Source organism: Castor canadensis, chromosome 19, assembly GCF_047511655.1.
Source record: "Castor canadensis chromosome 19, mCasCan1.hap1v2, whole genome shotgun sequence".
NCBI classification, from domain to species: Eukaryota; Metazoa; Chordata; class Mammalia; order Rodentia; family Castoridae; genus Castor; species Castor canadensis.
Window position 1 is genome coordinate 42,362,675 of NC_133404.1, and position 24,737 is coordinate 42,387,411.

At 44.7% G+C, this 24,737-nt stretch overlaps 1 protein-coding gene across 1 annotated transcript in view; it reads right to left on the reverse strand.

Annotated features, from left to right (window-relative positions):
* The window catches only part of Iqgap1 (IQ motif containing GTPase activating protein 1), a 94,581-nt gene that overhangs the window by 20,156 nt on the left and 49,688 nt on the right, over window positions 1-24,737 (reverse strand). The window contains exons 10-25 of the mRNA XM_020179972.2: window positions 22,158-22,321; window positions 21,160-21,244; window positions 20,316-20,479; window positions 19,983-20,143; window positions 18,534-18,658; window positions 16,379-16,542; window positions 7,947-8,037; window positions 7,602-7,769; window positions 6,786-6,928; window positions 3,647-3,817; window positions 2,907-2,990; window positions 2,742-2,813; window positions 2,577-2,646; window positions 2,022-2,230; window positions 737-892; window positions 410-573 (exon numbers count right to left, since the gene is read on the reverse strand). Of these exons, the coding sequence (XP_020035561.2) occupies window positions 410-573; window positions 737-892; window positions 2,022-2,230; window positions 2,577-2,646; window positions 2,742-2,813; window positions 2,907-2,990; window positions 3,647-3,817; window positions 6,786-6,928; window positions 7,602-7,769; window positions 7,947-8,037; window positions 16,379-16,542; window positions 18,534-18,658; window positions 19,983-20,143; window positions 20,316-20,479; window positions 21,160-21,244; window positions 22,158-22,321 (2,191 nt within the window). The remainder of the gene's footprint in view (window positions 1-409; window positions 574-736; window positions 893-2,021; window positions 2,231-2,576; window positions 2,647-2,741; window positions 2,814-2,906; window positions 2,991-3,646; window positions 3,818-6,785; window positions 6,929-7,601; window positions 7,770-7,946; window positions 8,038-16,378; window positions 16,543-18,533; window positions 18,659-19,982; window positions 20,144-20,315; window positions 20,480-21,159; window positions 21,245-22,157; window positions 22,322-24,737) is intronic.

Sequence of the window (24,737 nt, forward strand, 5' to 3'; positions counted from 1 at the left end):
CAGAATCCATCAACATACAGATCCCGCCTGCTCAGAGCTCTTTGACTCTCTCTCTAGAAGCAATCCCCACACTCTCAGACTCTCCCTGAAGCTGCACCCTCAGTCATGGTGGTCATGTTAGAACCTTTATGTTTGACCAACTTTTCTTGAAATTAGATCTTAATACAAGAAAAGAGTCTTGCCATGTAGCCAAGGTTGGCATTGAACTTGTGATCCTCCTGCCTCTGCCTCCCAGGTGCTAGGAATACAGGTATGTACCACTATGCCTGGCTGAAATTTATTCAGCAAATATCATTCTTTCTCATCCCCAGAAACAGAAGCAACACTTTGTTCTTGAGACAGGGCCTGGATCTTAAGCTCTGAACCTCCATGATGGAGGAGGGCTGTGGTCTGCAGAAATGTGCCATACTTGATCTCCTCCTGGAGTGCTGTCTTAAAGAGCCGCAGGAGCAAGTACTCCTCTCGCTGGTTGGACGCATAGTTGTACAGTGTGAAGATCACAGAGTCCATGAACTTGGTGGATTTGTTCTGGGGCATCTGAAAAATCAGCTTGGCCAGGTAGGTGGGATTGGTCTGAAATAAAACCAAGGACAGGTCATTCTAGATAATATGATAAAGTACACGAGAAAAACAAATAGCACTTCATGCATCCTTCAGCAGAAAGCAGAAGTCCTTCCAGAGAACTGTGTGGAAGAGTAAACTGAGTAATCTTAGACCCCAGCCTGGAGCTGCTTACCTGCAGCAGGTAGAACAGGTGCTGGTAGGCCTCCAGCTTCTCCCGCTTCTCCTTGCTCAGGGCCTTGAGGCCCCCCTTCTGCTTGTTTATCATCATCATGTCAGACAGCTGCTCCTTGTTCTTTTTGGTAAGCTTCTTACTGTGGGAAACCACATCCTACAAACAAAAACCAGCACAAAGATCGGCAAGTTTTCAAAGAGGAATCTATAGCACTGTGAAAATGTCTTTAGCACCGCAAAAAGGCCTATCCCTACCTTGCTGGCATAGCCCACTGAACATGTCAGGACCACTAAAGACCCTATTTTCATACAGCAGTCAACTCTGTTCCTACATCCACCGCCCCATAAAGAAACTAAGCCAGGGATGGTGCAGTGGCTCAGAGGTAAAGCACTTGTCTAGCAATCAGGAGGCCCTGAGTTCAAACCCCAGTACTGCCAAAACAAGAACCTGAGCCATGGGTTTCTTCATGTGGGCATGGGAAAAAAAGGTACACGAATCACGAAATCTATTTGTAGGACTCTACCTTTAAAAACATTTTTTTTTTTTGCAGGGGGCGGAGAGAGGGTCTCGCTCTATAGCCTAGGCTGGACTTGAACTCATGATCTTCTCCTTCAGGCACCCAAGTGCTGGGATTATAGGTGTGTACCTTCATGCCCAGCTCCAAGAACATAAGGAACGGGATGTAGCTTAGAGGAGCATTGCTTAACATGCCCAAGGCCCTGGGTTCAATCCCCAACACTGTGGAACATTTCTGTATAGTCCCAGCTACTTGGAAGGATGAGAACACTTCAGCCCAGTATTTTGAGGTCAGCCTGGGGCACATAGTGAGATCCCATCTTGAAAAACACATACTTCACCTTTGTTTTTTTTGGCAGTACTGGGGTTTGAGGAACACAAATACACTAAGTACAACAAAAGCATCATATATTTAAACATCAACTGCACTGCAACTTATAATAAAAACCTAGAAATCCACGGAAGTGTCAAAGAATGGAAGAAAATAGGGTGAACCCTATCCCATCTTCTAGTGACCACTTACAGCCACTCACCACATGGAAAATCTCATCTTCTGATGTTAAGTAAACATAGATTACAAAGTCCAAAGTGATCGTGGGTTAGGAATTAGAGGAGGATTTTTATCTTCTAAACTTTGGTCTAATATAATTTAATGGAAATTTATGGCATCAGCTGAGAAGGAGGTCAGCCTTCACCGTCCCGGGAGTTAGAAGGGGAAACAGGGTTGGTGAAGCAGTGCACAGGGCCTGCCTGCTGACCCCGGCCGCACCTGCAGTGTGATTTTATTTTTCACAAGCAGTCCAATTTTGATGTCCATGAGGTTGAGGTCATTCTCCAGCTGCTGGTTGGAACGAATGAGGGTGATGACTTCTTCCCGCATCTTCATGAGATCAAGTTCCTCCTGAAAGTCCTGGTCACTCTGGTCCAGGAGGTGGACAAACTTTCGGACCACAATCATAGGAGGATCATCAGCACTGACTGACAGAAAGGACACATGCATCAAAGAACTAAGTACCAGACAAAGCTCATGTCCCGTGAAGCACCAGCAGTGCCTTGAAAAAGTCGCTCTAGTCACTCACAAGACAAGTGTGTGAGACGTGCTGAGACAGCCATCAAGTGTAATCCCTCGTTATCTACTGCTATGTTATGACAAAGGCAAACACGCAAGCAAGATTCTAGCCGTGCTAGCCAAGGGCTTAAATCAAGAGGCACCCCTTCCCTCCAGGCCTTGCCTTCAGGACAACCAAAGGTCCGTGGAGAGCACCAGGACACAGCGCTCCCAAGTGCTGCCTCGACAGTTCCCTGCTGGGCCACAGTTACTCACTCAGAGTCTTGTAGTCATCGCGAGCTTTGTTCGCCCGAATAAAAGCCTGGATTTTGATAATGTCATTGATCTAAGGAACAAAGATGAAATATGTCTGCTCACTCGTCCACCAGACATGCAGCAGAAGCAGTTCCACTGGCCCTCCCCGTGTCACCCAGTACTTACATGGTCTCGGAAATACTGCAGGCGATCTCTGTAGCGCTTTCTAGCTTGGTGCATCCTTGCCAGGGACTGGATCTGAGGAAAGGGGATCCTGGACTTAGAAGGGCCCTTCATGTCGGCACTGCCTATTTGCACCCCACGAGAAGACACCCTGCTCGGGTACTGTACCTTCACAACCTCGTCCTTGTGGGAGCGCAGGTAAGCCAAGCGGTCTTGATATGCCTTCTTCTGCTTGTACCCCCTCCACTGTGACTGCAGGGTCAAGTATCACAGGTGATACATTATTTTCCAAGAAGCAGTGCAAGGTAAAGAAAAGCTCAACTTCCCGATGGAGCGTCAGAAAGGAGCACATCTAACAGGGATGGTGGGGTGAAGGCATGGGCCATACTTCCACCTGGAGAACACAATGGCCACATTCCACTTCCCGGATGTTAGCACAGCTCTTCATACCTTTTAAAGTACGGCCACACAGATTTGCTTATTGGTTTGCAGATAAGGAAGACAAATCAGGCATGGAAGACAGCATTAGTACTCCCATTTTACAGATGAGGAAACAAATGTAGAGAGACTCAGTGTCAAGCAGTAGGCGACATCATTCCTAACTCAGAATTCTTTCCATGACACTGCTACCCTGTCATCGAAGCAAACCCCACTATTTCTCTTGAGATTCAAATCTTACCAAAGGCACAATGGCAGAAGAGAAGACAAGGAGGTGCCCAGCCCTGGCCCAGCCCTGGGGCACATTGGGCACTATGATTGCATTGGTACAAGGAGGAGCTGCTGAAGGAGGATGAGAAAGAGAGGCCAGAAGTTAAGAGACACGCACACAGCCAGTCAGGAGGGTGGACGGTCTACTCCCCCTGCTCGAGGAAGCCTGCTCGCTCTGTGTCTAACGGGCTGTGGAATACCTGAATGCAGGTGATGGCAGGGACTTGCTTCTTCAGGAAGTTCATCCTGGATCGGAATTCCTGTCGAACCAAGTACCCTCGGCAGCAAGCCTGCAGCTTGGTGATCAAGCCTTCGTTGGCCAGCCAAAGCTGTTCTCGGTTATACGCAGCAGTCACCCCAGAGATGGAACTCTGCAAAAGCAATCGGTCAGATTCAAGAATGTTCACGGATCATCCACAGAGCCCAAACTAACCTCCACTGCCTCCTAAGTCTGTGCTACATCTTCAGCTAAGCAACAGGAGTGAGGACCCCAGCTGTGTCGTCATGGCAATGTCGATGTTCCTTTATCTCCCATCCACCCATCCTGCCGACTGTGCGTGCTGTGCCAGCCAAGCGCCTAAGACGCCTAAGACGCCTAGAAAACTCCTTGTACCCACAGACTGCAAATCGTTTTGAAAAGCAGACTGGAGGGCTGGGACTGTTACTGAGAATAATGGAGAACTGGAAAATTTTCAAACAGAGAAATAAAACAATCCTGCTTATGTTTAGAAAAACAGCTTTGTGAGCAGAGCACCTAGCAGACTGGAGCAGAGTTCTGCTGCAAGTCCGTGAATTAGAATGCTACTGTCCCAATCCAAGCATGGACCTGGGCTTGAATGCAGGCAGCAGCAGCGAGCATGGGTAAGGAAAGCACCGGATCACCACCAGCGAGGCTGCTCCTTTTCCTTGGTGTTGGAGCCTTGCTATTTTCCCCTTCTGGGCACCAGCACCTGCACTGAGACTGTTTCTTCTCTGAGCAGATACTGTTTGGTAAGACCTTTGGGAAAGCTCCTTGAGTTAGACAGTACACAGCATGTCTTCTGCGTACTTTTCTGTTGCTTTTCTTCTTTTCCCTACTTCCTGCCTGGACTACTAACCCAAAGGACAGAGTTCCACATTGTCATTGGGGATGACAAGGTGACCTTGAGAATGGAAGCCATGTGTTAAGAAAAGCAGAGCATGAAGACAGAAGACTCCTGGAGCAGGTGATACTGTGCAGCCACCACCCCCCTTCCCTGAACTACTGTGCTCCAGAATTATTTTATATGGGAGAGAAAACAAAGCAAGAAAGTCTTATACAGTGGCCTCTTTTGTTTTTTTTTTTCCCTGTCTAGCTGTGTTTGAGGAATCTGCTGGACTTCTAAACTGCAAATGGAAGGACATAGCTGGCAGTGACGAAAAGGGATGAGGTCTGTAGGTGCTGATTTTTGAGTCACAAGCACAAAGGTGGGAGCTCAGGAAGAGAACAGGGAGGGGAAGGGAGGGGAGGAGAGAGGAGAAGGGGGGAGGGGAGAGGAGAGGAAGGGAGGGGAGGGAAGGGAACCAAAATAAGCCTCATGTAATTAAAGCAGAGAAAAGGAAGGCAGCGAGAGTTACTGAGAAAGGACATTATAGCTGGCACCAGAGGCTCACACCTGTAATCCTAGCTATTACAGGACAGCTATCTCAGGAGGCAGAGATCAGGAGGACTGCAGTTTGAAGGCAGCCTGGGCAAATAGTTTGGGAAACCCTATCTCGAAAATACCCAACACACAAAAAAAAGAGCTGGCAGAGTGGCCTAAATGGCAAGAGCACCTGCCTAGCAAGCATGAGGCCCTGAGTTCAAACCCCAGTGCTGCCAAAAAAGAAAAGCTTATTGGTGAATTTTAAAAAGAGAGCTTTACTAAAGTAAATGCAAGATGAGAAACCATGCTGCCATGAGCTAAGAAATGAATGTGACAGGGAAGGAATTACTGAGCACACATGGACTTTCAGGGTAGTCGGGTACGGAAATTCGGTGGGCTTTAATTTTTTAAGAGAAGGGAGACATGATTAGATACGTAGGCTGAAACTGAAAAGAAAAGTATAGCTGTCAGGCCAGCAGCGCTGCCTGGAAACATGTGAGGAAAACAGGTTCTCAGGCCCACCAGAGCTGAACGTTCCCTTCACAAGATCCCCAGGTGATTTGTGAGCACATCAAATTCAGACAAACACTGGTCTAAGTGATGGAGTGGAATGATGGAAATAGAAGAAGAGACAAGGCCTCCAAGGAGTTAGGGAGAATGGCACCAGGCGGTAAGGTGAGCAATGAGCTTTGGGAAGGAGCTTTTCCTTCCAGAGAGAAAATAAGAAGGATCAAGTGAAGAATCCAGAAGATGAAATGTGCAGAGAGGAGAGTGGGAGGACCCACACTTGATCCCTCTATTCTTCCGGGGGAGGGAGGAGGAAGGTCATGTGCTGAAAGTAAAATAACACGGCTCCACTGTTCAAATTCTTATGTCCATATGCAAAACATCATCTAAACATGAGGGTGTCTTTGGAGATTAGTGAGATTCTCAAAGGTACACCTGACCCAATAGTTAAAAAATCACTCTGCTAGCCGGGTGCCAGTGGCTCACACCTGTAACCCTAGCTACTCAGGAGGCAGAAACAGGAGCAAAGCGGTTTGAAGCCAGCCTGGGAAAACAGTTCTTCAGATCCTATCTCAGGATGATAATAATAATAATAATAACGAAAAACCCTAACAAAAAAGGGCTGGTAGTGTGGCTCAAGGTGTAGGCCCTGAGTTCAAACCCCAGTACTGAAAACAAACAAAAAGTCACTCTGCCACAAGAGGCAGCCTACATCCCTCTGCACAGCACAGCACAGCATAGCAGGCTCTCTCTGTTGTCTCTCCTGCCGCACCTGCCATGGCAGCCAACAGCACTTTCACCTTTCCTTAAATGGTCCCTATCCTTCCAGTCCTCAGTGCTTCCCCACTGTGCCTTCTGTCTAGAACAGCTGTCCCCATTCCCTCGCCTGCTGACGTCCCTTAACTCTTTCTTTACTCACTAGAGCCCCACTCCTGCCTGCTGCTCTCACAACAGTGTGACCAACTGGACAGGAGACTCACTACATTACTCAATTATCTTTAGTAAGCACACAGTTTATCTCACTTAATTCTGCAATTCAAATTACTAATTTAGGCTTAATCATTCCCCAAACCACTAAAAAAAGAAAAAATTATACCAAAACAATTCACTATGTAGCTTGAATTCGAGTCTGGGACCTCTGACCGCACACTCCACTCTGTTCCTCTTAACTAAAATCATCCTGAACCCTTTCTCTCAGATCCTTCTCAGGTGTGGAACGGTGACCTACCTGGATCTCCTCCCGAGAAAGCTCCTGAGAATTCTGCACGAAGTCTGGAGGTTCATCCCATCCTCCTTCCTGGGTCTCCAGATTGTGGTAATAGTAATATCCACCCTTCACCCAGTGCTTCACCCACTTGCTGTTGTTATCTCCTGTCAGAAAGTAAAGGAAAGATAAAGGCAACCCAAGCTATGCTCCACTGTCTATATCTAACACTACAGGATTATACTAGTTACATTCAACAACCCAAATGAAGACCATTCCCAGCAGCTGTTCCCTGAATCTTTGAGTAAAGGAACATTCTAAGTCCCCATTAAACTGCAGCTCTGTAATGTCTAACCTAGCTCATTTGTGTCTACATTAAAGGAAAATTCCTAGGGAGTCCAGTTATGGAATCAACCATGACTAGCTTTGTCTCTCCCCAAGACTTTGTCTAAGACTCGCACTTCATTAAACTATTCTGATAAAAGATTTGCAATCATTCAGCATCTCCAGGCATCTGAGGCAGGGAGTGGGGGAGCAAAAAAATTCCCTCTGCTACTAACTATTTCCTCTACTACTTACTACTAGCTGCCTATAGACTTAGATGATCAAAGCTATCGACACCCGAGGTAAGGTAAACATTCTCATGAAGTCAATCGAGTTAACATAGTTGTCTACAGGGACCACTATCAAAACTTGGCGTATTATCTCCTTTGAAGTGAGATAAGTGTACACTAGTGAGATTATCTTTCCCACAGCTGGTGCCTTTGCTCTAGAGACACCTGTCCCTTTATCTGCTCACATGCTTATTTCAGGCACATATTATTTTCTCCCATAACTCACCTGCTGCCAGTTTTTTCTTCTTGGCTTCAGCAAGGTCACTCTGGTAAGTTTCACCACACTCAGGGATGACTCCATACAAGCCGACATCCGGGGAACGAAGGGCACTCAGTGTTCTGCCAACATCACCACTCTCTACTGCCTCATTAATGGCAAAGATTCCTAAAGCAACTACCCCAGAAAGAAATTGTTAACGTAACAGTTTAGAAAGTGTCTAAATTCACATACTACTCCACCTAACCCACTTACTGTCCACTACTTCCTCTGATCTCTCAGTCTTGGTTGAGACATGGAATACCTCACCATCTCAACTGCCACCAAAACAGAAATTAAACAATTCATACATACACTTCTCTGCTTCTTGCGTGTCTTTGTTGGACTGCCAGATTCCACCTTGAATTTCATCCAACCATAACACAGCTGACTCATCCTGGGTTTCCTACATAGTGTTAAAAGCAAAACAAGAGTAGAGTCATGAGATCAGGGACCATGTAACATACGTGTGATAAAAGGGCTTGTGAGGCTCAATGAGATGGAGGAAGACTCTCCAACATATGAGCTCCAAACATAACAGACACAAGGATTAGTTGGATGGAAAAAGCCAGACATCAAAAAACTAGTAAAAACTTATAAGGGAAAAGCTTAGAGTAGTGGTTCAAGTCCACAGTTCTAGCTACATGGGAGCCAGAGATTGGAAGGATCACAGTTTGAAGCCAGCTCAGGCAAGAAGTTGGAGAGACCACATTTTGACCAATGCCAGGGCAGGTGGTGCATGTATATGCCATAAAGCAGGATTGTGGATCAGGCCAGGCCCTGGCAAAAAGCAAGACCATATCCCAAAATAACCAATACAAAATGGGCTGCTGGAGTGGCTCAAGGGGTAGAACGCCTGCCCAGCAAGCACAGGGACCTCTGTTCAACCTCCAGCACTTTAAAAAAGAAAAAAAAAACTCAAAAAACAAAAAAAAAAGCTGTAAGAGAAGGCTCAGATATTAGCTGAGGACATATGAAAATAAATTCAAGTGGTTCAGGAAATCAAGAATAGCTAGAAGGGGCAAGAGAAACAAACTGGAAAGGGACCTAGGGACTTTCAGAGTGTGACAGAGGCTAGGGCACGTATTGAGTATGTGGGACTTGAATATAGAAAGCCTCCTTTGCCCAGAATACTCAGAGGACGTTAGTGTTCTCTACAACTGCTAATGTTTTTAAGACTGTCAAGTCTGACTTTAACCAGACCTTTTACTCCTCACATTTAATGCCTGGCATCGCTGCAGGTGATCTAAACTTACCACCAGATTATATTCCAAAACTTTAATATTAAATCAGCTGCCGAGAACTTAAAAACAAATTGTCACACAGAAACACGGTAATAAATGGTGATGAGTCTCTGTGGTATGGCAAAGCAAGCCTCACTAGTCCACAGCACACTCTGAATTGACTACTAGGGACAGAGGCGATGTAGTAGATGTGGTTTGCTTCCTTCTTCTTAACTGTAGGAAGTTTTTAAAAATCAGACAATTTGGGGGAGGGCGGTGAATGGAGGTGGTTAAGGAATACAACAATGAAACCTCTTGCAATTGTTTTAAGCCTATTTAGAATCGTCACAATGAATCCCCCAGTACAACGAACACAGCCTAATAAAAATGGAAAAAAAGTATTGCTTCAAACATGTCAAAAAAAATTAGACTTTTTTTTTTAAAGTAGCTTATTGGTGATCATTTACTCTGAAGCACAGTGAGTTACCAGAAATACCCTGCTCTAGTTTTTCAGTTTTCAAGAATATGGGTATCTGTCTCTGATTTGGGAAGGAGCTTATGGACTTGCCCCAACAGTCACTCCAGTAATGCGGAGTTAGCAGAATAGGTGTTCTCTCACTGTGGGAGCCAGATTGGAAATGACTTCAGGTACCTGGTTAGGTGGCAGTGAGGCTACGTCAGCTAACTGTCCCAAGAGTGAGACTCCTGTGTTGTTAAGATATGGCTAAGGGCCACAGAAGAGGAAAGCACCATGGGTTTAGGTGGTTGTGAGAGTCACATGTAGGCACCTTTGCACATCTAACAACATTAACATGGTCCCAAGGCTCGAGCTAAGACCAACTTCGAGAAATAGTAGCTCAAAACTCCACACAGGGTTGGGGGTGGAGCTCTGGTTGAGCAGTTGTCTAGCATGCATGAGGCCCTGGGTTTGATCCCAGCATGGGGTGGAGAGGAGGGGCAATCTTAGACTGCTTTATGTAAATACAATTTTGCAAGGCCCTAGGGTGGCAAAATAAAGAACTTGGTCAATAACCATGACTGTGGCCAGATGAGGCAGCGTCTGGGCTTCAGGGCAAAGTGAAAGTTCCACAAAACCTTAAGAGGCTTGGCATTTCCCCTGTTCCCCCACGCTGAAGAGAGCAACAAAACACTAAGCAGAGCCAAGCCACCTTGTCCCTGCCGTTTATAAAAGGTGATAAAGCCCCAAAAGCATCTGAAATTGAGAGCAGTCTTTTTTTTTTTTAATGTGCAGTTTTAGAAAGAAAGATCATTTAAGCAAATTTCAGTAGGTGTTGACTCTGTCCCAATTTTAAGACGCTCACAGAAAGGAAAAAGAGTGACCAGTAAGCAGAAGGCGAGAGCATAGCTTTCCTACAGCAATCTTTGCTTTCTATTACTAAAAATAGGAAAGGACCCTGCACAATCCCGAGATCCCTAAAAACAAGCACTGGAAACGCTGATCAACCGTCCCAATGTGAAGCTGCACCGAGCCAGCTGCAGGCCTGTGACTGTATGCTGAGAAGTCATAAGCAGGAGGGCTGAAGTCAGTCTACAAAAGAAGCATTGTAAGAACTGAAGCACTTCCACAGAACCAAACCACGCCATGTTTGGTTCAGTTTTAGGCTACTTCTGAGTGGATCGTCCTTGAGCAGAATCTGCAGTGAGCAAAGCTGGGAGGCTGAGCACCAGCTCTCTCAAAGTGAGAGAAAGGCAGAGCTTGTGAAGAATCTGACCATTCAGGGTTCTGCCCTCCCTGCCCCAGGTACACTACATAAAAGGATTAAAGTAAGCCTCTGAACACATCCCTCTAAAGAAACAAGCAACAGAGCTAAAGAGCAGAAGGCAAGAAAAGAGAACAGACTGGTGTCTCAGGGAAGCATGAAACGGAAATACCCCTCAGCAGACTGAGGAAGGGACACAGCGCAGACACCTCATCCCAGACACCAGGTCTGACTGCTCCAGATGGCTAGAATAAGATGACAAAACTCAAAACTTCCTGCTAACGTTTGTTTAAAGATATCACCTAAGATAACTCAAATCATTAATACCCAAGGCTAGGTATCATTGGAAATACTGAGAGAAAACATTTAATGTGAAAAACGTATATATTAGCGCTGGACACAGAGGCATGTGCCTATCTATAAATCCAACCAACTCAGGAGGCTAAGAATCACAGGCTCCAGGCCAACTGGGCAACAGAATGAGATTCTGTCTCAAAAAAGAAAGAAAGAAATACATAAAATATATGAAAATACAGCCACCTGACCACTCTGACTGATACTAAGAAATATAACAATTGCATTTCAGAAGAGGTAAGAACCAGAAATAAGAATTTTAAAAAGGGAGTGGGCAATGACTGAAGGAAAGAGGTGAAGACCCACGAGGCCTAGGAAGGAAGGAAGAAAGGGTAGAAGAGCGGCTGCTTATGTACATGCACCCACAAAGGCATGTCTTACCCCTTAAAACTTCCTTTCGACCTTCTGTTTATTACGTGGCATAGTTTGCATTTGTTATCAAACATTCCATATATCCAGGACCACAGACATATCACACAGCACATGAATCTTCATGACATATACACTCGCCACTCCAAAGCGAAGCTGAGCCTGTCCAACCCTTGCTGGTTTGAGTATGAACCGTGTAATGACTGTGCAGTGAAAGTTCAGGGAAAGAGCTAAAATTGGGGTGCAGTGTCACAGGCTCTGGAGGGCTAGGATAGCAGTAATGTGCCAGACAAAATAGAAGTATTTCAGCACCTAAAGAAGTGATACAGATGTGTCATGTATCTGCTGGTAACCAGCCCTACGTGCAAGCATGTGCATGTACTCTGTGTGCACACATGGAGGGTGGAGACTTGTAAGTCTCTCACATTTGTAACTATAAAACAGCTCCTGAGAATCCCTGAGAGCCATGTCTTAGCATTCAGACTATATTACACAATGACCAGTAACTCACCTTTAGCACGTGCTCCAAATGCACGGAATTTAAGTGAGAAAAGAAATGGCAAGGTGAAATGGGAGAGTAAGGACCTCTGCAAATCCTCTCTGCTAGAAAAGCAGCAATGACACTAGCAAGGAAGTCGAGAGAATTGACTGTTTCAAAGCTCTGGAGATTAACCAAAGGCGTGCAGCAATCAGAGGTCATTCAGCACAGAAGCTCAAAAGGTGACTTTGTGGCGGACTATAGACTTTCCACTGCATATTCCCACCTGCCCAGAGAACTGTCCTTAGCTGGCCTGCCCAGTGGGCCCCCAGAAGCTCACACCTACCAGGCTGCCCTTATCTGACCTGCCAAGAGCTAGCTCACCTACTGAAAACAGCCTTTTCTACTGGGGCAACTGTTTAGCATCATGGACACCCAGGGAAATGGATGACAGTTTAGGCAAACAACAGACTAACCCAAAAACCCATAAGGAAAAGCTGGAGAACATGATGGCCAGAAAGAGGTTTGCAAATCTGACATTCCTGGGATGGGAATCAAGAAAGCCGAGGTACATAATTTTGAATTTGCACGCGCTCAGAAGAGATGTGATAAAGTGCTAAGCTTTCACCTCTGGATGACCTTGAGCTTCTGGCCATGCATGAAGTGAAGGTTAAGGCAGAATTGTAAAGTGCCTTACTGAGTGTGGAAAGTGTGCCACAACACGCCCACAAGGCCCCTCTGTACAGGCTGGGTGCCAAACACTAGCAACCAAGCTGACTTCAGAACTAATTCTTGCAGAACTAATTCTGAAAAGTCACTAAACAACCAGTTTGGTTGTACATGCCTGTAATCCCAGCACGCAGAGGACTGAGTTTGAGGCCAGGCTGGGCTACATAGTGACCCTATCTCAAAAAAAAAAAAAAAAAAAGTCTCTAAGCAAACAATGACAACAAATCCTTAAGAGTAAGTGGAATCTGATTTCCAGAGTTGTCACATTATATTATTAAAATGTCTTGCTTTCCAGAATTATAAGACATACAAAGAAACAGAAAACAGGCCCATAAAAACAAACAAACAAAAAAAGACAGCAAAAATCTCTGGGGAAGCCCAAGGTGAGACTTGTAGACAAAGACTTACATCAACCACTGTGAATATGCTCAGAGAACAGGCGCAAAGTCAAGGGGGCTAGGTATGAGAGTAATGCCTAAGGTCTCACCAAATGCAGAGTACCAATAGAGGGAAATTCTTGTTTTAAAGTACACCAAAACTGAAATTCTGGAGTTGAAAAGCCCAATAACTGAAATGAAAATTTCAGGGGCTCCACAGCAGATTTGAGCATGCAGCATAAAGAAGCAGCAACACTGACAGAGGTCGGCTGAGATTATCTATTCTGAGAATCAGCAAGAAAAAGAATACAGAAAAATGGATGAAGTCTGAGACTTGTGGACCCCGCCAATCATGCTGATGTGCGGCGCAAGGGAATTCCCGGAGAGCAAGGAGAGAAAGGGGCGGAAATAAAACTGAAGACAGTCCAAACTGACCTGGGACAATATAGAGGCGGAATTAGTAATCAGAAGACATTCCACCAAAGAAAAAACCCAAAAACAAAAAAGCTCCAGGCCACATGGCTTCACTGATGAACCCCATCATATATTTAAAGAAGGATTAACCAATCCTTTATAAATGCTTTAAAAAATATAGAAGGAACACTTTCCAACTCATTCTAGAAAGCCAGTATTACGCTGATACCAACACCAGGCAAATTTAAACTAAGATCTTCTGCTTGTTCAATTTGGAACTCAGTGGTTGTTGTTATTATTCGCAGAACTGGGGTTTGAACACAGGGCCTCACGCTTGCTAAGCAAGAGCTCTACCACTTGAGCCACTCCTCCAGCCCTAATGGTAATTATTTTTAAAACCACTACCAAGATGGCTTATAGAAACCTGGAAGCTAAACTGATGCCTAAAAAAAAGAATTCCACTTGGCTTGGCCTGCTAAGCAAAATTGCCTTTAACTTTCCCCTTCCTCCACTTTTCATGAACCCTGAAAAGTTATTCCACAGCAAAAGAAAACACTACAAATTCCACTCACATCCACGCTGGGGACATGAATCAAGTGGTAGAATGCCTGCCTAGCAACCGCAAGGCCCTGAGTTTGAACTCTAGTTCCACCAAAAAAATAAAAATAAATAAAATAACCAGAGCAAACTGGACTGGAGGTGTGATTCAAGGGTAGAGCTCCTGCTTTGTGAGTGTCTACTTTGTAAGCATGAAGCCCTGAGTTCAAACCTCAGTCCCAGATTAGCAAAAACAAAACAACCCAAAGCACTTTAGCTGAAATTTAAAGCCTGGAGGTGTGGCTCAAGTGGCATAGCAGTGCGTGCCTAGCAAGCATGAGGATCTGAGTTCAAACATCAGCACTGTCCCTCCAAAAAAAAAAAAAAAAAGATTAAAACTTAACTCCCACAACCCAAACAAAAGAAGCTGCCAGCCTTACAGTATGAGTGAGAGCTATCCCAGCACATACTCTACCACTGTAGCCATGCCCCCAACCCCAGGAACCTGTATTTTTAAATGAGTTTTTAAGCATTTGATGATCAGCCAAGTTCATGAAGCTCTGATCCAATAATGGTCTAATAAAACGAATCAAAGCCAACTTCTTATCCAAGTAATGGAAATCAGCTAATCACCTATCTCAATTCCCTGCCTATGAAAGAGAGGCTGCAACCAGCCCTCTGCCTGGGACTAAGCCACATTCTGAATAGTTGAACAGAGAGTCTCCTAAATAAAAATGGTACTATCAAACACTGCACATGCATGATTAGGACGTGGAAGTGTCTACTAGTCTCCCAGCAACAGAGCCAAAGGAGATCAAATAGAATCAACTCTGCCACTCCAACCCACAGTTACAGAGCCCATATGGGCGTCAGTACAAGAACCTCAAAACACTGGAGTCTTAGTCCATTTTTCTATCCCTGTCTTCCCAGAGAGAATCTGATCACTTGAATTAAGATTTCCTTTTAGGAAGAACCTTGCTGAAGGAATTTTCTAAGTCAGAAAAGGCAGCAAAGTTTTTCCTAACCAGATATCATTACTTCGGAAGAACTTAAGCAGAGATCACTCACAATTAGAAAAATAGATGCAATCACGGTGTGATCATGCAGCTAACATATGAGGCCTACTGTATGCAGGACACCTCCTTAGGCAGGAACAGCACCAAAAGAGGCGTAAATTCTTTTCCATTTCCTCAAAAAACTAGCAAGGAGGGACGACAAACCTTTCAAAAGACATGCCTGTGTTATAGTTACTTAGAAAAGCTTTTATCACAGTATTATTCCTAATAGCCATAAGGTGGAAATAACCCATATATCCAACTTACAAATGGAATAAAACGTGGTATAGCCATAAATGGAATATTGTTTAGCAAGAAAAAGAAAAGAAGCATTGATACAAGCTGCAACTTGGACAAGCCAAGAAAAATGAAGCCAGTCACAACGGACCACGTTCCGTGATTCTGATTTGTCTTTCTGGAAAGACAAATCATAGATAGGAGTACACTGACAACTGCCTAGGGCTGGGGACATTGAGGGAAATAAGGACTATTAACGAGGACAGTTTCTTTCTGAAATAATGAATATGTTCTAAAATTGACTGTGGTACTGGCTGAACAATTCTACAAATATACTAGAAACTATTGAGTCATACACATAAAAGTGGTAGATTACATGGTATGTGAATTATATTTCAATGAAGTTATTACAAGCATCTTTATGGCGTTACCTACTAAAGCTTAATATGCATGCATTCCCTATGACCCACTAATCGCTCTCCTAAATTTATTAATAATTTTTTTGTTTCCTTCCTTTTAAAGTTCTCGGGCTCAAAGTCAGGGCATCACACATGCCAGGCAAGTTCTCCACTGCTAAGCTACACCCCTGCCCAGGCACATCTACAAATAGACAGCCACAGAAGCACCAGTGACAACAGCCAAGAAGCAGGAAACAATGAAAACCTCATCAACGATAAGCTATCCAAGCACACAACAGAAGAGTGTGCAACAATGAGTGAGCAAACACCACACCATGTGAGCACATGGATAAATACCACTCACGATAGAGGCAAAAGACACCTGACAAGAAGAGCCCACAGTGCATGGTTCCACTTAAATACAGGCTAACAAATGGGCAAAAAATAGCTGTGGTGTTAGAAAATGTGACAGGGGTTACTACCAAATGGTGCGGTGGACAGAGGGGTCATGAGGGAGGTTTCTGGGGCACGTGCTACAATCTGAATACCAATTTCACAGGTGTGCTCACTTTTGAAAATCTACGTAATTGCATATGTATACAACTTGTACACTTTCAGATCTGATATTTCAGTATTTACCTAGAGACATGTATACAAAGAACAAAAGCCCAAACGTGAACGAAACATGAGCTCCTGGAAGGTAGAGTCTGTTCCTCAGATACTGTATCTCCAGTGCTCTGAATCTAGAGGTGCCCAGAAGCATCCAATGAAGGACCCATGGAGATAGCCCTTCTCCACCTTTGTTCCAGAAGGGATGAAGCGCTCCGAGTGAAAAGGCAATGTGATGCTGCTCACCTGGGCTTTCTCTCTCTTTGCTCTGATCAGCGTGTCCTGGTAATGCTGAGCCACTTGGGCAAGGACCCCCTCGAGCTTAGCGGCAGGGATCTGCAGGGCCCGCAGGGTCTTTTGGGCGTCACCCTCATCCAGGGCCTCGTTGATTAAACCAATGGCCAAAATCCCTGAATGTAGAGGGAGAAAGTTATGTTTCATTAAGGGTTTTATGAACAAGTCCTAGCTGGACATGGTGCTGTAGACCTGTCGTCCCAGATGCCCAAGACGCTGAGGTAGGAGGATCACTTCAGCTCACAAGTTCAAAGCCAGCCTGGACAAAATAGTAAGATCCCTTTACAAAGAAAAAAGTAAATAAATAGAATAAAAAATGAACCTTGAAACATACTAATCTTGAATCAGCCTGAGAGGAGAGTAACCATGATTCAAACTTCGATCCATCACCCAAAAGGCCCTGTACTGATTCCTACTGAAAGCTCAGCTTTTTATGTTTTATTTTTAGTTGGGCTAACTTAAAAGTGATGAAGATTTGTTGTCTAAGACAGGCTTTCACTGTACAGCTCAGACCGGTCTCAAACTTGTGATCCTCCTGTGTCTGCCTCCTGACTGCCAGGATTGTAAGCATGAGCCAACACACCCAGCTGCAAAAGTGATGGGGGTTTTGATGAAACTGGCTTTAAAGCTTTCAAACATGTAATCAGAATCATTCTTGGTTCACAAAAAGTCAGAGTTTAAGGGATCTTTAAAAGTTCCCAAATTCACCAGGTGCCAGTGACTCACGCCTGTAATCCCAGCTACTTAGGAAGCAGAGATCGGGAGGATCGTGGTTCGAAGCCAGCCCAGGCAAATAGTTCTGAGAGATCCTATCTCAAAAAAACCCTTCACAAAAAAGGGCTGGTGGAGTGGCTCAAGGTGAAGGCCCAGAGTTCAAACCACAATACTGCAAAAAAAAAAAAAAAAAAAAAAAAATCCCAAATTCAGTGTTTTTACAGAAGAAAAGATGAGGCTCAGGGAGCCTCTAAGATCTCACAAACAGGAAGTAGGTGGAAGAGCAAAGCCCGGGCACCCCATTCCAAGGCAAATCTCTTCCCATTAAATCAGCTGAATGATTCTCGAAGGCAATACAAGTTACAAGTGAGACAGTCACTCCTTGGGACCCCACATAGCCATGTTGCTTTTGTAAGGACTCGGTTGAATAATACAAAATTTCACTGGTCGTTGACCCTGGTTTCTGGGAAGGAGCTTCTAAAACCTTGAAATATCCTGAGTGATCGGTGTGTCTGTTATTTATGGTGGCACCCCACCACACGTCTGAGTGTATGGTAACCCACGACCACTCCTGGGTCTATAAAGTTCCAGGGATGGGGGCTGGTCATGCTGGAAAGACCAGCCGTATTATTGTAAGGCTGGGACTGGAGCCACATAACACCAGTGAGGCCTCCTGGCTGCCAGGGAGGCTAATAGTTCAGTCAATCGTGTGTGTCTAATGAAGTACAAATAAGACTCTGGACATCAAAGCTCAGACGAACCTCCTTGGTTGGTAACATATGTACGTACACCTGTGCCAAGACGATGACACATCCTGAGGGCACAGCGTCTTACTTGGGACCCTCCCAGACATTGCCCAATGGGTCTCTTCCTTTGGCTGGTCCTGAATTATCCATAATAATAAAACTGTAATCGTAAGTCTAGCACTTTTCTGGGTTCTGTGAGTCATTCTAGCACACTACTGAACCTGTGGGGACAGAGGAAACCCCCACATTTGATGCCAGCTGTTCGGAAGTGCAGTGGCCTCGCAAGGTTGAAGCTTGTGGCTGATGGCTGCAGTGAGAGGAGTCTCACAGTGGAATGAGAACTGCGCCCTCAACCTGGACATGCTGGCCTACTTTCAGGTACTCAAGGTCAGAACCACTTGTTATATAGCTCTAACAGGAACAGATCATGTACAATTCACCTCTTGGGAAACTTTATCTTATTACTTACCAATCATAGCAATTGCCTGGCATTCTGAAAACAATAGCCTACCTTAGCTTTTTGAGATACCTAAATATTTTCCAATCTGTCACTGAAAAACCCTTGAAGGAGTGGGATCTGGAACAAGTTCATGGAGTTACATCATCTTTAATAGTGACAGTGGAAGGAGGACAGGATGGTTACTCACGCTCATGTTCCTCTTGCACCACGAGGTTCACATGGTCCACGCAAGCTTGGATGTCATTCCACGTAATAAACTCGTTGTTCTCAGCATGTGCTTGTGCTTTTAGTTTCATCAGCTCATCGAGATACCTATCCCAGCCCACAACCAAAACAAACAAAAGCAGGATTATTGTGGGTAACAGGAAATGAGAAAACGAAGGAACAAAGGTCTCAAGGGTACCCCAACTATTTGAAATAATCTACAAGTTTGGGGAGCTGGGAATTGCCTTGAACAAAGTATAAAAATGCAAGGAAATCACTTATTCTCAAAGCCCGTATATATTCTAAATTCCAAGTAAGACCAAGTCTAGACTCAGGGGCAGCAGCTCAAGCGACTCCTGTAAAGACATAAAAAAAAGGCCAGGCTGGGGGGTGTAGCTTAGTGGTAGAGCACATGATAGCATGCACGAGGCGAAGGTATAATTCAGCACAAAACCAGAGCAAGCCAAACGTGAGCTAAAGCATACAGAGGGAATGAAGGATTGCAAACTCATCTTTCAGCAACTATTAAAGTGTCGAGTTAAGCAAGTTTTACCTACTGGGTTAAAAATATCAGGTGGATGGTTAATGGGGAAAGGGCATTCTGACAGTGCAAAAGGCTCAAAAGCAAAGGATGTTCTGGTGATAAAGGAACACCAGAACATAAACATACAGTGTGGTGCAATCTGTCTCCTCCATCCAGAGACCAGCCTTATCATCTCTCATGACAGGAAAAGTAGATTTTATGTGCCTTTTCAATAAGGCAATACGAGGCACGTATCAACAAAAATGGTGAACTAAACCGTGACAAGCCTCCAGGTCTAATTTCCAGCTTATAAGAATAAGGACTGGGAGTGTGGCTGTCTAGCAAGCACAAGACCCGGAGTTCAATCCCCAATACCGCAAAAGAAAAAAAAGCCAAATATGAAGAGGGAAACTTTGCCGGACAAATGGCTCCATCTCTTTAACAAGCTGGCGTCAAGAAGAAAAGAACCATTCTAGAGTAAAAAAAAAACTTGAGGGACACAAAAGCCAGATGGTCCTGGACTGGATCCTGACCTAAAAAAACCCAGCATAAATAGCACAGTTCTGGAACAACTGAAGAAGAATGAAAATAGACTAGACTTGCAGGACATTAAATAGTGTTGATTTTGGCTAACAGCAAATTTACTTAAGCATATATAGCTGGGAGCAGAATGTCATAGTTATCTGCAGGACTGAGGTTGTAGGTCAGTGGTAAAGCACTTGCCTAGCATGAGCAAGGTCCTGGGTTCCATGCACCGCAAAAAAAAAAAAAAAATCATGGTACCTCAGCACACTGTAAACCCTTCAGTATAGTCCAGAATAAAATGAGTCAAAGCAGAGCAACAGAAGGCTGAGCACACTAAAGACATAAAGCAAACAAGAGAGCCGACATAGGACACAATGCGCCCACCTCTGACAGTTTTCTTCCTCGACATTGGTGAGGCCTGTAACTGAGCTGCTCAACTGCTTCCATACGGTGCTCATGTCTCCCGACTCCAAGGCCCTGTTTATAAGGGCCACTGATGACAGCATCTCCACAGCAACAGAGAGCTCCGGATGGGTGAGGCTGTGCTGCACAGAAAGGGAGAGAAAAAACAGTGAGGAAAGATATTCTCAATACCAGGGGAGTCACAAGTTCTGAAAGAAAGCCCAGTTTCTGGAAAGGTGCTCTGCCCATGACGTGGGTATTAAACTCACTTGCATCCCGCTTTGCTCACAAGCAGGGCAGGCTCAGTTGACTTACTTCAGGACTCTGCTGCTGCAGGGTGGCCAGCTCCTTCTGATACAGATCAGCCGCAAATGGATACACCTGTGGCAGCTGGGCTTCGGGATTCATCAGCTCCAGCACAGTCTTCTCAGCAACACCCTTCTGGATGGCAGCATTGATGGCTGCCACTGCGGCCAACCCTGCGTAGGAAATGGGAGGTCAGAATGTAGCAGGCATAGGAGCCTTGTGGCAGAGGCGCCACTTTTCACCAAAGAAAGTTAACGTGGTGTAGATACGATACTGGCCATGAAGTTCAAAGTGGACTTTCACCTTTAAAAAGGGTCAACTTTTTAAGGTATGCAAGCCATCTCAATAAAGTAGACCACCTTCCCTTTCCACCCCATTCACATCCCATAGGCCACCACTCTTCTCTGCCTAAGACAGCTAACTCTACCTTCCCTGGAGCTTACCTAGCAGCTTCTTGGGCCACCATTGGAAGCTTCCCAGATCTTCCAACACTTCATCTATACCACTTAGCCCAAAACTTTCTTGTAGCCACTGTTCCTCTAGCATATCCTCCAGCATCTGCACCTCTGCTCCCACTTCTGTCTCCCTTATTGTTCCACATTCTTTTTTCACTATCCAAATCTCACCAATCTTAGGTCCCCTTCTCCAACTAGCTCCCTAAGCCAACCATCAAGTGCTTACTAGCCAAAATGAGTCTGCACAGACTCCAGTCCCACTCTTAGAATCAGCAGAGCACAAGTACTAGCTGGCTAGTAGGTTTTGGGGGTGGGAGGGGGGTTGGCGGGCGGGGGAGATGGCAACTCTAACCTTCAATGACATTAAGCCACAAGGTCCCCCTCCTGAGAGCACTTACTTCTCTGATACTGCTGGGCAGCACTGTTGGCAGCGTCCACACTGGACTGCACCTCCTCCTTCTGCAGGGGGTCAGCCTGACCACGCTGAGAAAAGCAAAGAACATTTAGAGACGATTACTCATGCCTCTGCCTGCAGCTCTGATAGTCCTCATATCCTAACAGCAGTCACAAGGAACAGGGAGTAGCAGACAGTGTAAGCTGCAGGACACATGCAGCCACAGCGGCAGCCTGGCTAGACCTAGGCCCTTGCCAAACCTGGGGTAGAGAGACTTTCCAGATGCCACTATATTTTGTAACAGTATTCTGTAAAAAGCATCAAAATGTTCTAGACAAAATGTTTATGGAATCATTAGCACATTAATGTTGCTTACTCTTGACCAATATATACTGGGAATTTGTAAAATATATTCTCACTCCTGTTTAGACAAAAAGAGAAAGACTTCATATTTGTTCTGGGAAAAACACCACAAAGTATAGTCTCACAAATGTCTATTCCTGAACATCAAGTACTTTCCCAGTGCCAGACAAACCAGCAGGAAAGAATTTTTAAATGGAAATTTCGTTTTCCTCCTAAATGGCACTTTCAATAGTTTTTCTTTTTATTAACAAATATTAGTTATACAGAGGGGTTCCATTGTGATATTTCCATACATGCCTATAATGTACTGTGATCAAATTCACCCTCTATCACTCCTTCTGATCCCTCAAAAGTGGAAATTCCCAAAGAATGAAAGAATGTAAAAAAAATTCAGGTTTGCCCCCAAAGGCTTTTTCTTGGGGAGGCAAGGGGATAAAGTGAAGGGTGGGAGTGGTGACCGTTATTTCACAGTTCTAAAAGCAAAAGAGGGCTGAAGATAATGTGCCCTTCACCTGAAGATTTTTTAAAAACTAATTTATATAAAGACAGAATTTCTGTTAGGAATAAAAAGGCCAATAAATGTCTTTACCACTGGCATGGGAGTCTTGGGGGTTCCATGGGGCATCCCCTCTCTCTCACCTCTCGCTTCTGCTGCCTGTCGCTCAGGAGCTGCTTCAAGTACCAGTCACTGTTCTGCTGCTGCAGCCCACGCAGGCCCAGAGCTGGTGACTGCAGAGCCTTGAACAAGGCAGGCGCTGTTCCCTGCTCCAAAGCCAGGTCGATACTCGCTAATGCAGAGAATGCTGGTGGGGAGGAGGGGAAGGCAACAGTTTTACAAACATCTACATTAGCACAATAGTGTAGAATACTGTTCCTTCCCAAAAGCAACCTCAGCTGAAGATTACAGAAATGTAACTCGGCCTTTAGCCTTCACTATGGCAGAAGCAGAAGCTTTTAGGATTAAAAGGTCCCAGCAGGCCATTGATCAGATTCTGCACAGACTCCTGGCCCCACCCCCGGTCTACTGAAAAGCTTCCAGGTATAGCCAGGTGTGAGAGCCACAAAGCAGACCACCCGATGCCTGGATTCCCTCTGAAAGGCCAAGTCCTTGTCCAGAGTATGCTTATGGACTAACAGAAAAACAAAGTATCTTCAGTCGCAATTTATTTACAGCTCTCAACAACTGTGTCTCAAAAGCCTTTGAAATCTCCCACCCTGAGTTCACCCACCTCTCCCGCCCTCCTCACTAGCATCAAAACAAAACAGGGCTGGAGGAGGGGCTCAAGTGATGGAGCACCTGCCTAGCAAGCGTGAGGCCCTGAGTTCAAACCACTAAAAAATAAATAAATAAATAAAGAGTAAATGAAATCATACACACAAAAGCACTTCATGTATTGCAAAATAAGATATTAAGTTGGAATTCAGAATTAAGGGTTTTTTAAAATTATAACCACTAGGGAATAATGACTTTAGGATTTTTAGTTTCCTTCTTTTTAAAAGAAAATAAGGGATTACCCCAGCCCTGCCCAGGGACAAACATCTGATCTTACCAAAGTGCAAAAAGAAACCAATAAAATCAAAATATCTGAGTCATAGCAATGCTTATTAATTTTGAATGATTTTGTTAGTTTAAAAAAAAGAAAATTACCATAAGCTCTTAGACAAAAGCAGCAGTCCAAGAGAAAACCATTGAGAGCAGCATTAGTGAGGCTAAAAGATGACAGAAGAGAAGGCGAGAGAACTGTTCCGGACCTGTGTTCTTGCGGCAGCTCCTCTGCTGAGCCTGCACCAAGGGGGCAACTCTCAAGTCATAGCTGCAGGTCTCCCTAACAATATCCAATAACATCCTGCTCTCTGCTGCAAGCCCACAGTGAGCAAAACAAAAACCCTTGTCCTCGTGCAGATTTTGTACCAGTGGGGGACAAAGAAGAAACAAAGTCCAGGTGGCAAGCAGACTTTCTCCAGGCTATACTGCAGAATCTCAGCTATGAAAGGCTCTAGGCACTCACACTTTTCCAGAAGCACAAACTTACCACTAAAAGTGTAATGGTGTAAATGAACACTATTGAATTTATGTGGCAGAGATGATAAAGTTAGGACACTGTTTAAATACTGTTTCTCATTGCACTTTCTCTAATCCCCTTATTCTACTTAACACAAAGTAACCTTTCCTAGCTCCTAAACTATCAGCTTGCTGCTTTTAAAACAATTTTTTGTCTGCTTTTTTGGTGCTGGGATCGAACCCAGGGCTTCACGCATGCTAGGCAAGCACCCCACCACCGAGCTACATCCCAGTCCAGCCTGCTGCTTCCTTATAGGGCAGTGTTAATGGCCTCGTCACTGCTTCTCATGCCCTAGCAAAGAATGCTATCTAGTCTGTCTTTCCAGGACACTCCCTTCTACAATTAGGAAGGCTGTCTCTGCAAGGAATGCTGCCTTATCCTCGCTTACCTCTGACCTCCCCTGATCCCAGTGAATGTTTGTGTACACTGAAGTACCCAAACCTCCAAACAGAAGGCATCATTGCTGTCTTTACTCAATGCCAGCACCTCATATGCTTCTGCTACCTTGTTATTATCAAACTGCCCTGAAACAATTCCTTTTCACATCTACCTTCTCCCCTTCACTGAGAGCTGTTTCAGGGAATTCTTTTATTTTGTTCCTCTGACCACATGAGAACACCCTGAGAAGATACATACAGGTCTTTCCTTATATGTTTACAATTTCCAGACAATTAGCAAGGTAAAACAATAAAGATTATAAAATCCCAAACAATATTGGAGAAAAAAATCCCTTGGTGGAATAAAAAACTCTGCTGGACTTTCTTCTCACACAGACAGCGAAGTTAAGGTGCCCCCATTTATATTTGCTGACTAAAATATTCACATAAATTCAGCACAAGAAACTGTCCATATTTGAAAGGAGCTATTACTTTGCTCAGAAGGTTGTTATCCTGCCAAAAGAGGTGGCTCACACCTGTAACCCCAGCTACTCAGGAGGCAGAGATCTGGAGGATCACACTTCCCTAGGCAAAACGTTGGTGAGACCCCCATCTCAACCAATAAGACAGCAGTGGTGGTGTGCACTTGTGGCCCCAGCTACCTGAGAGGCAGTAAGTACGGTGATCACAGTATAAGTCCAACCCTGGGCAAAAACATGAAACCCTACCTGGAAAAGAACCGTAACAAAAATATAACTAAAGCCTGCAGGACTCAAAAT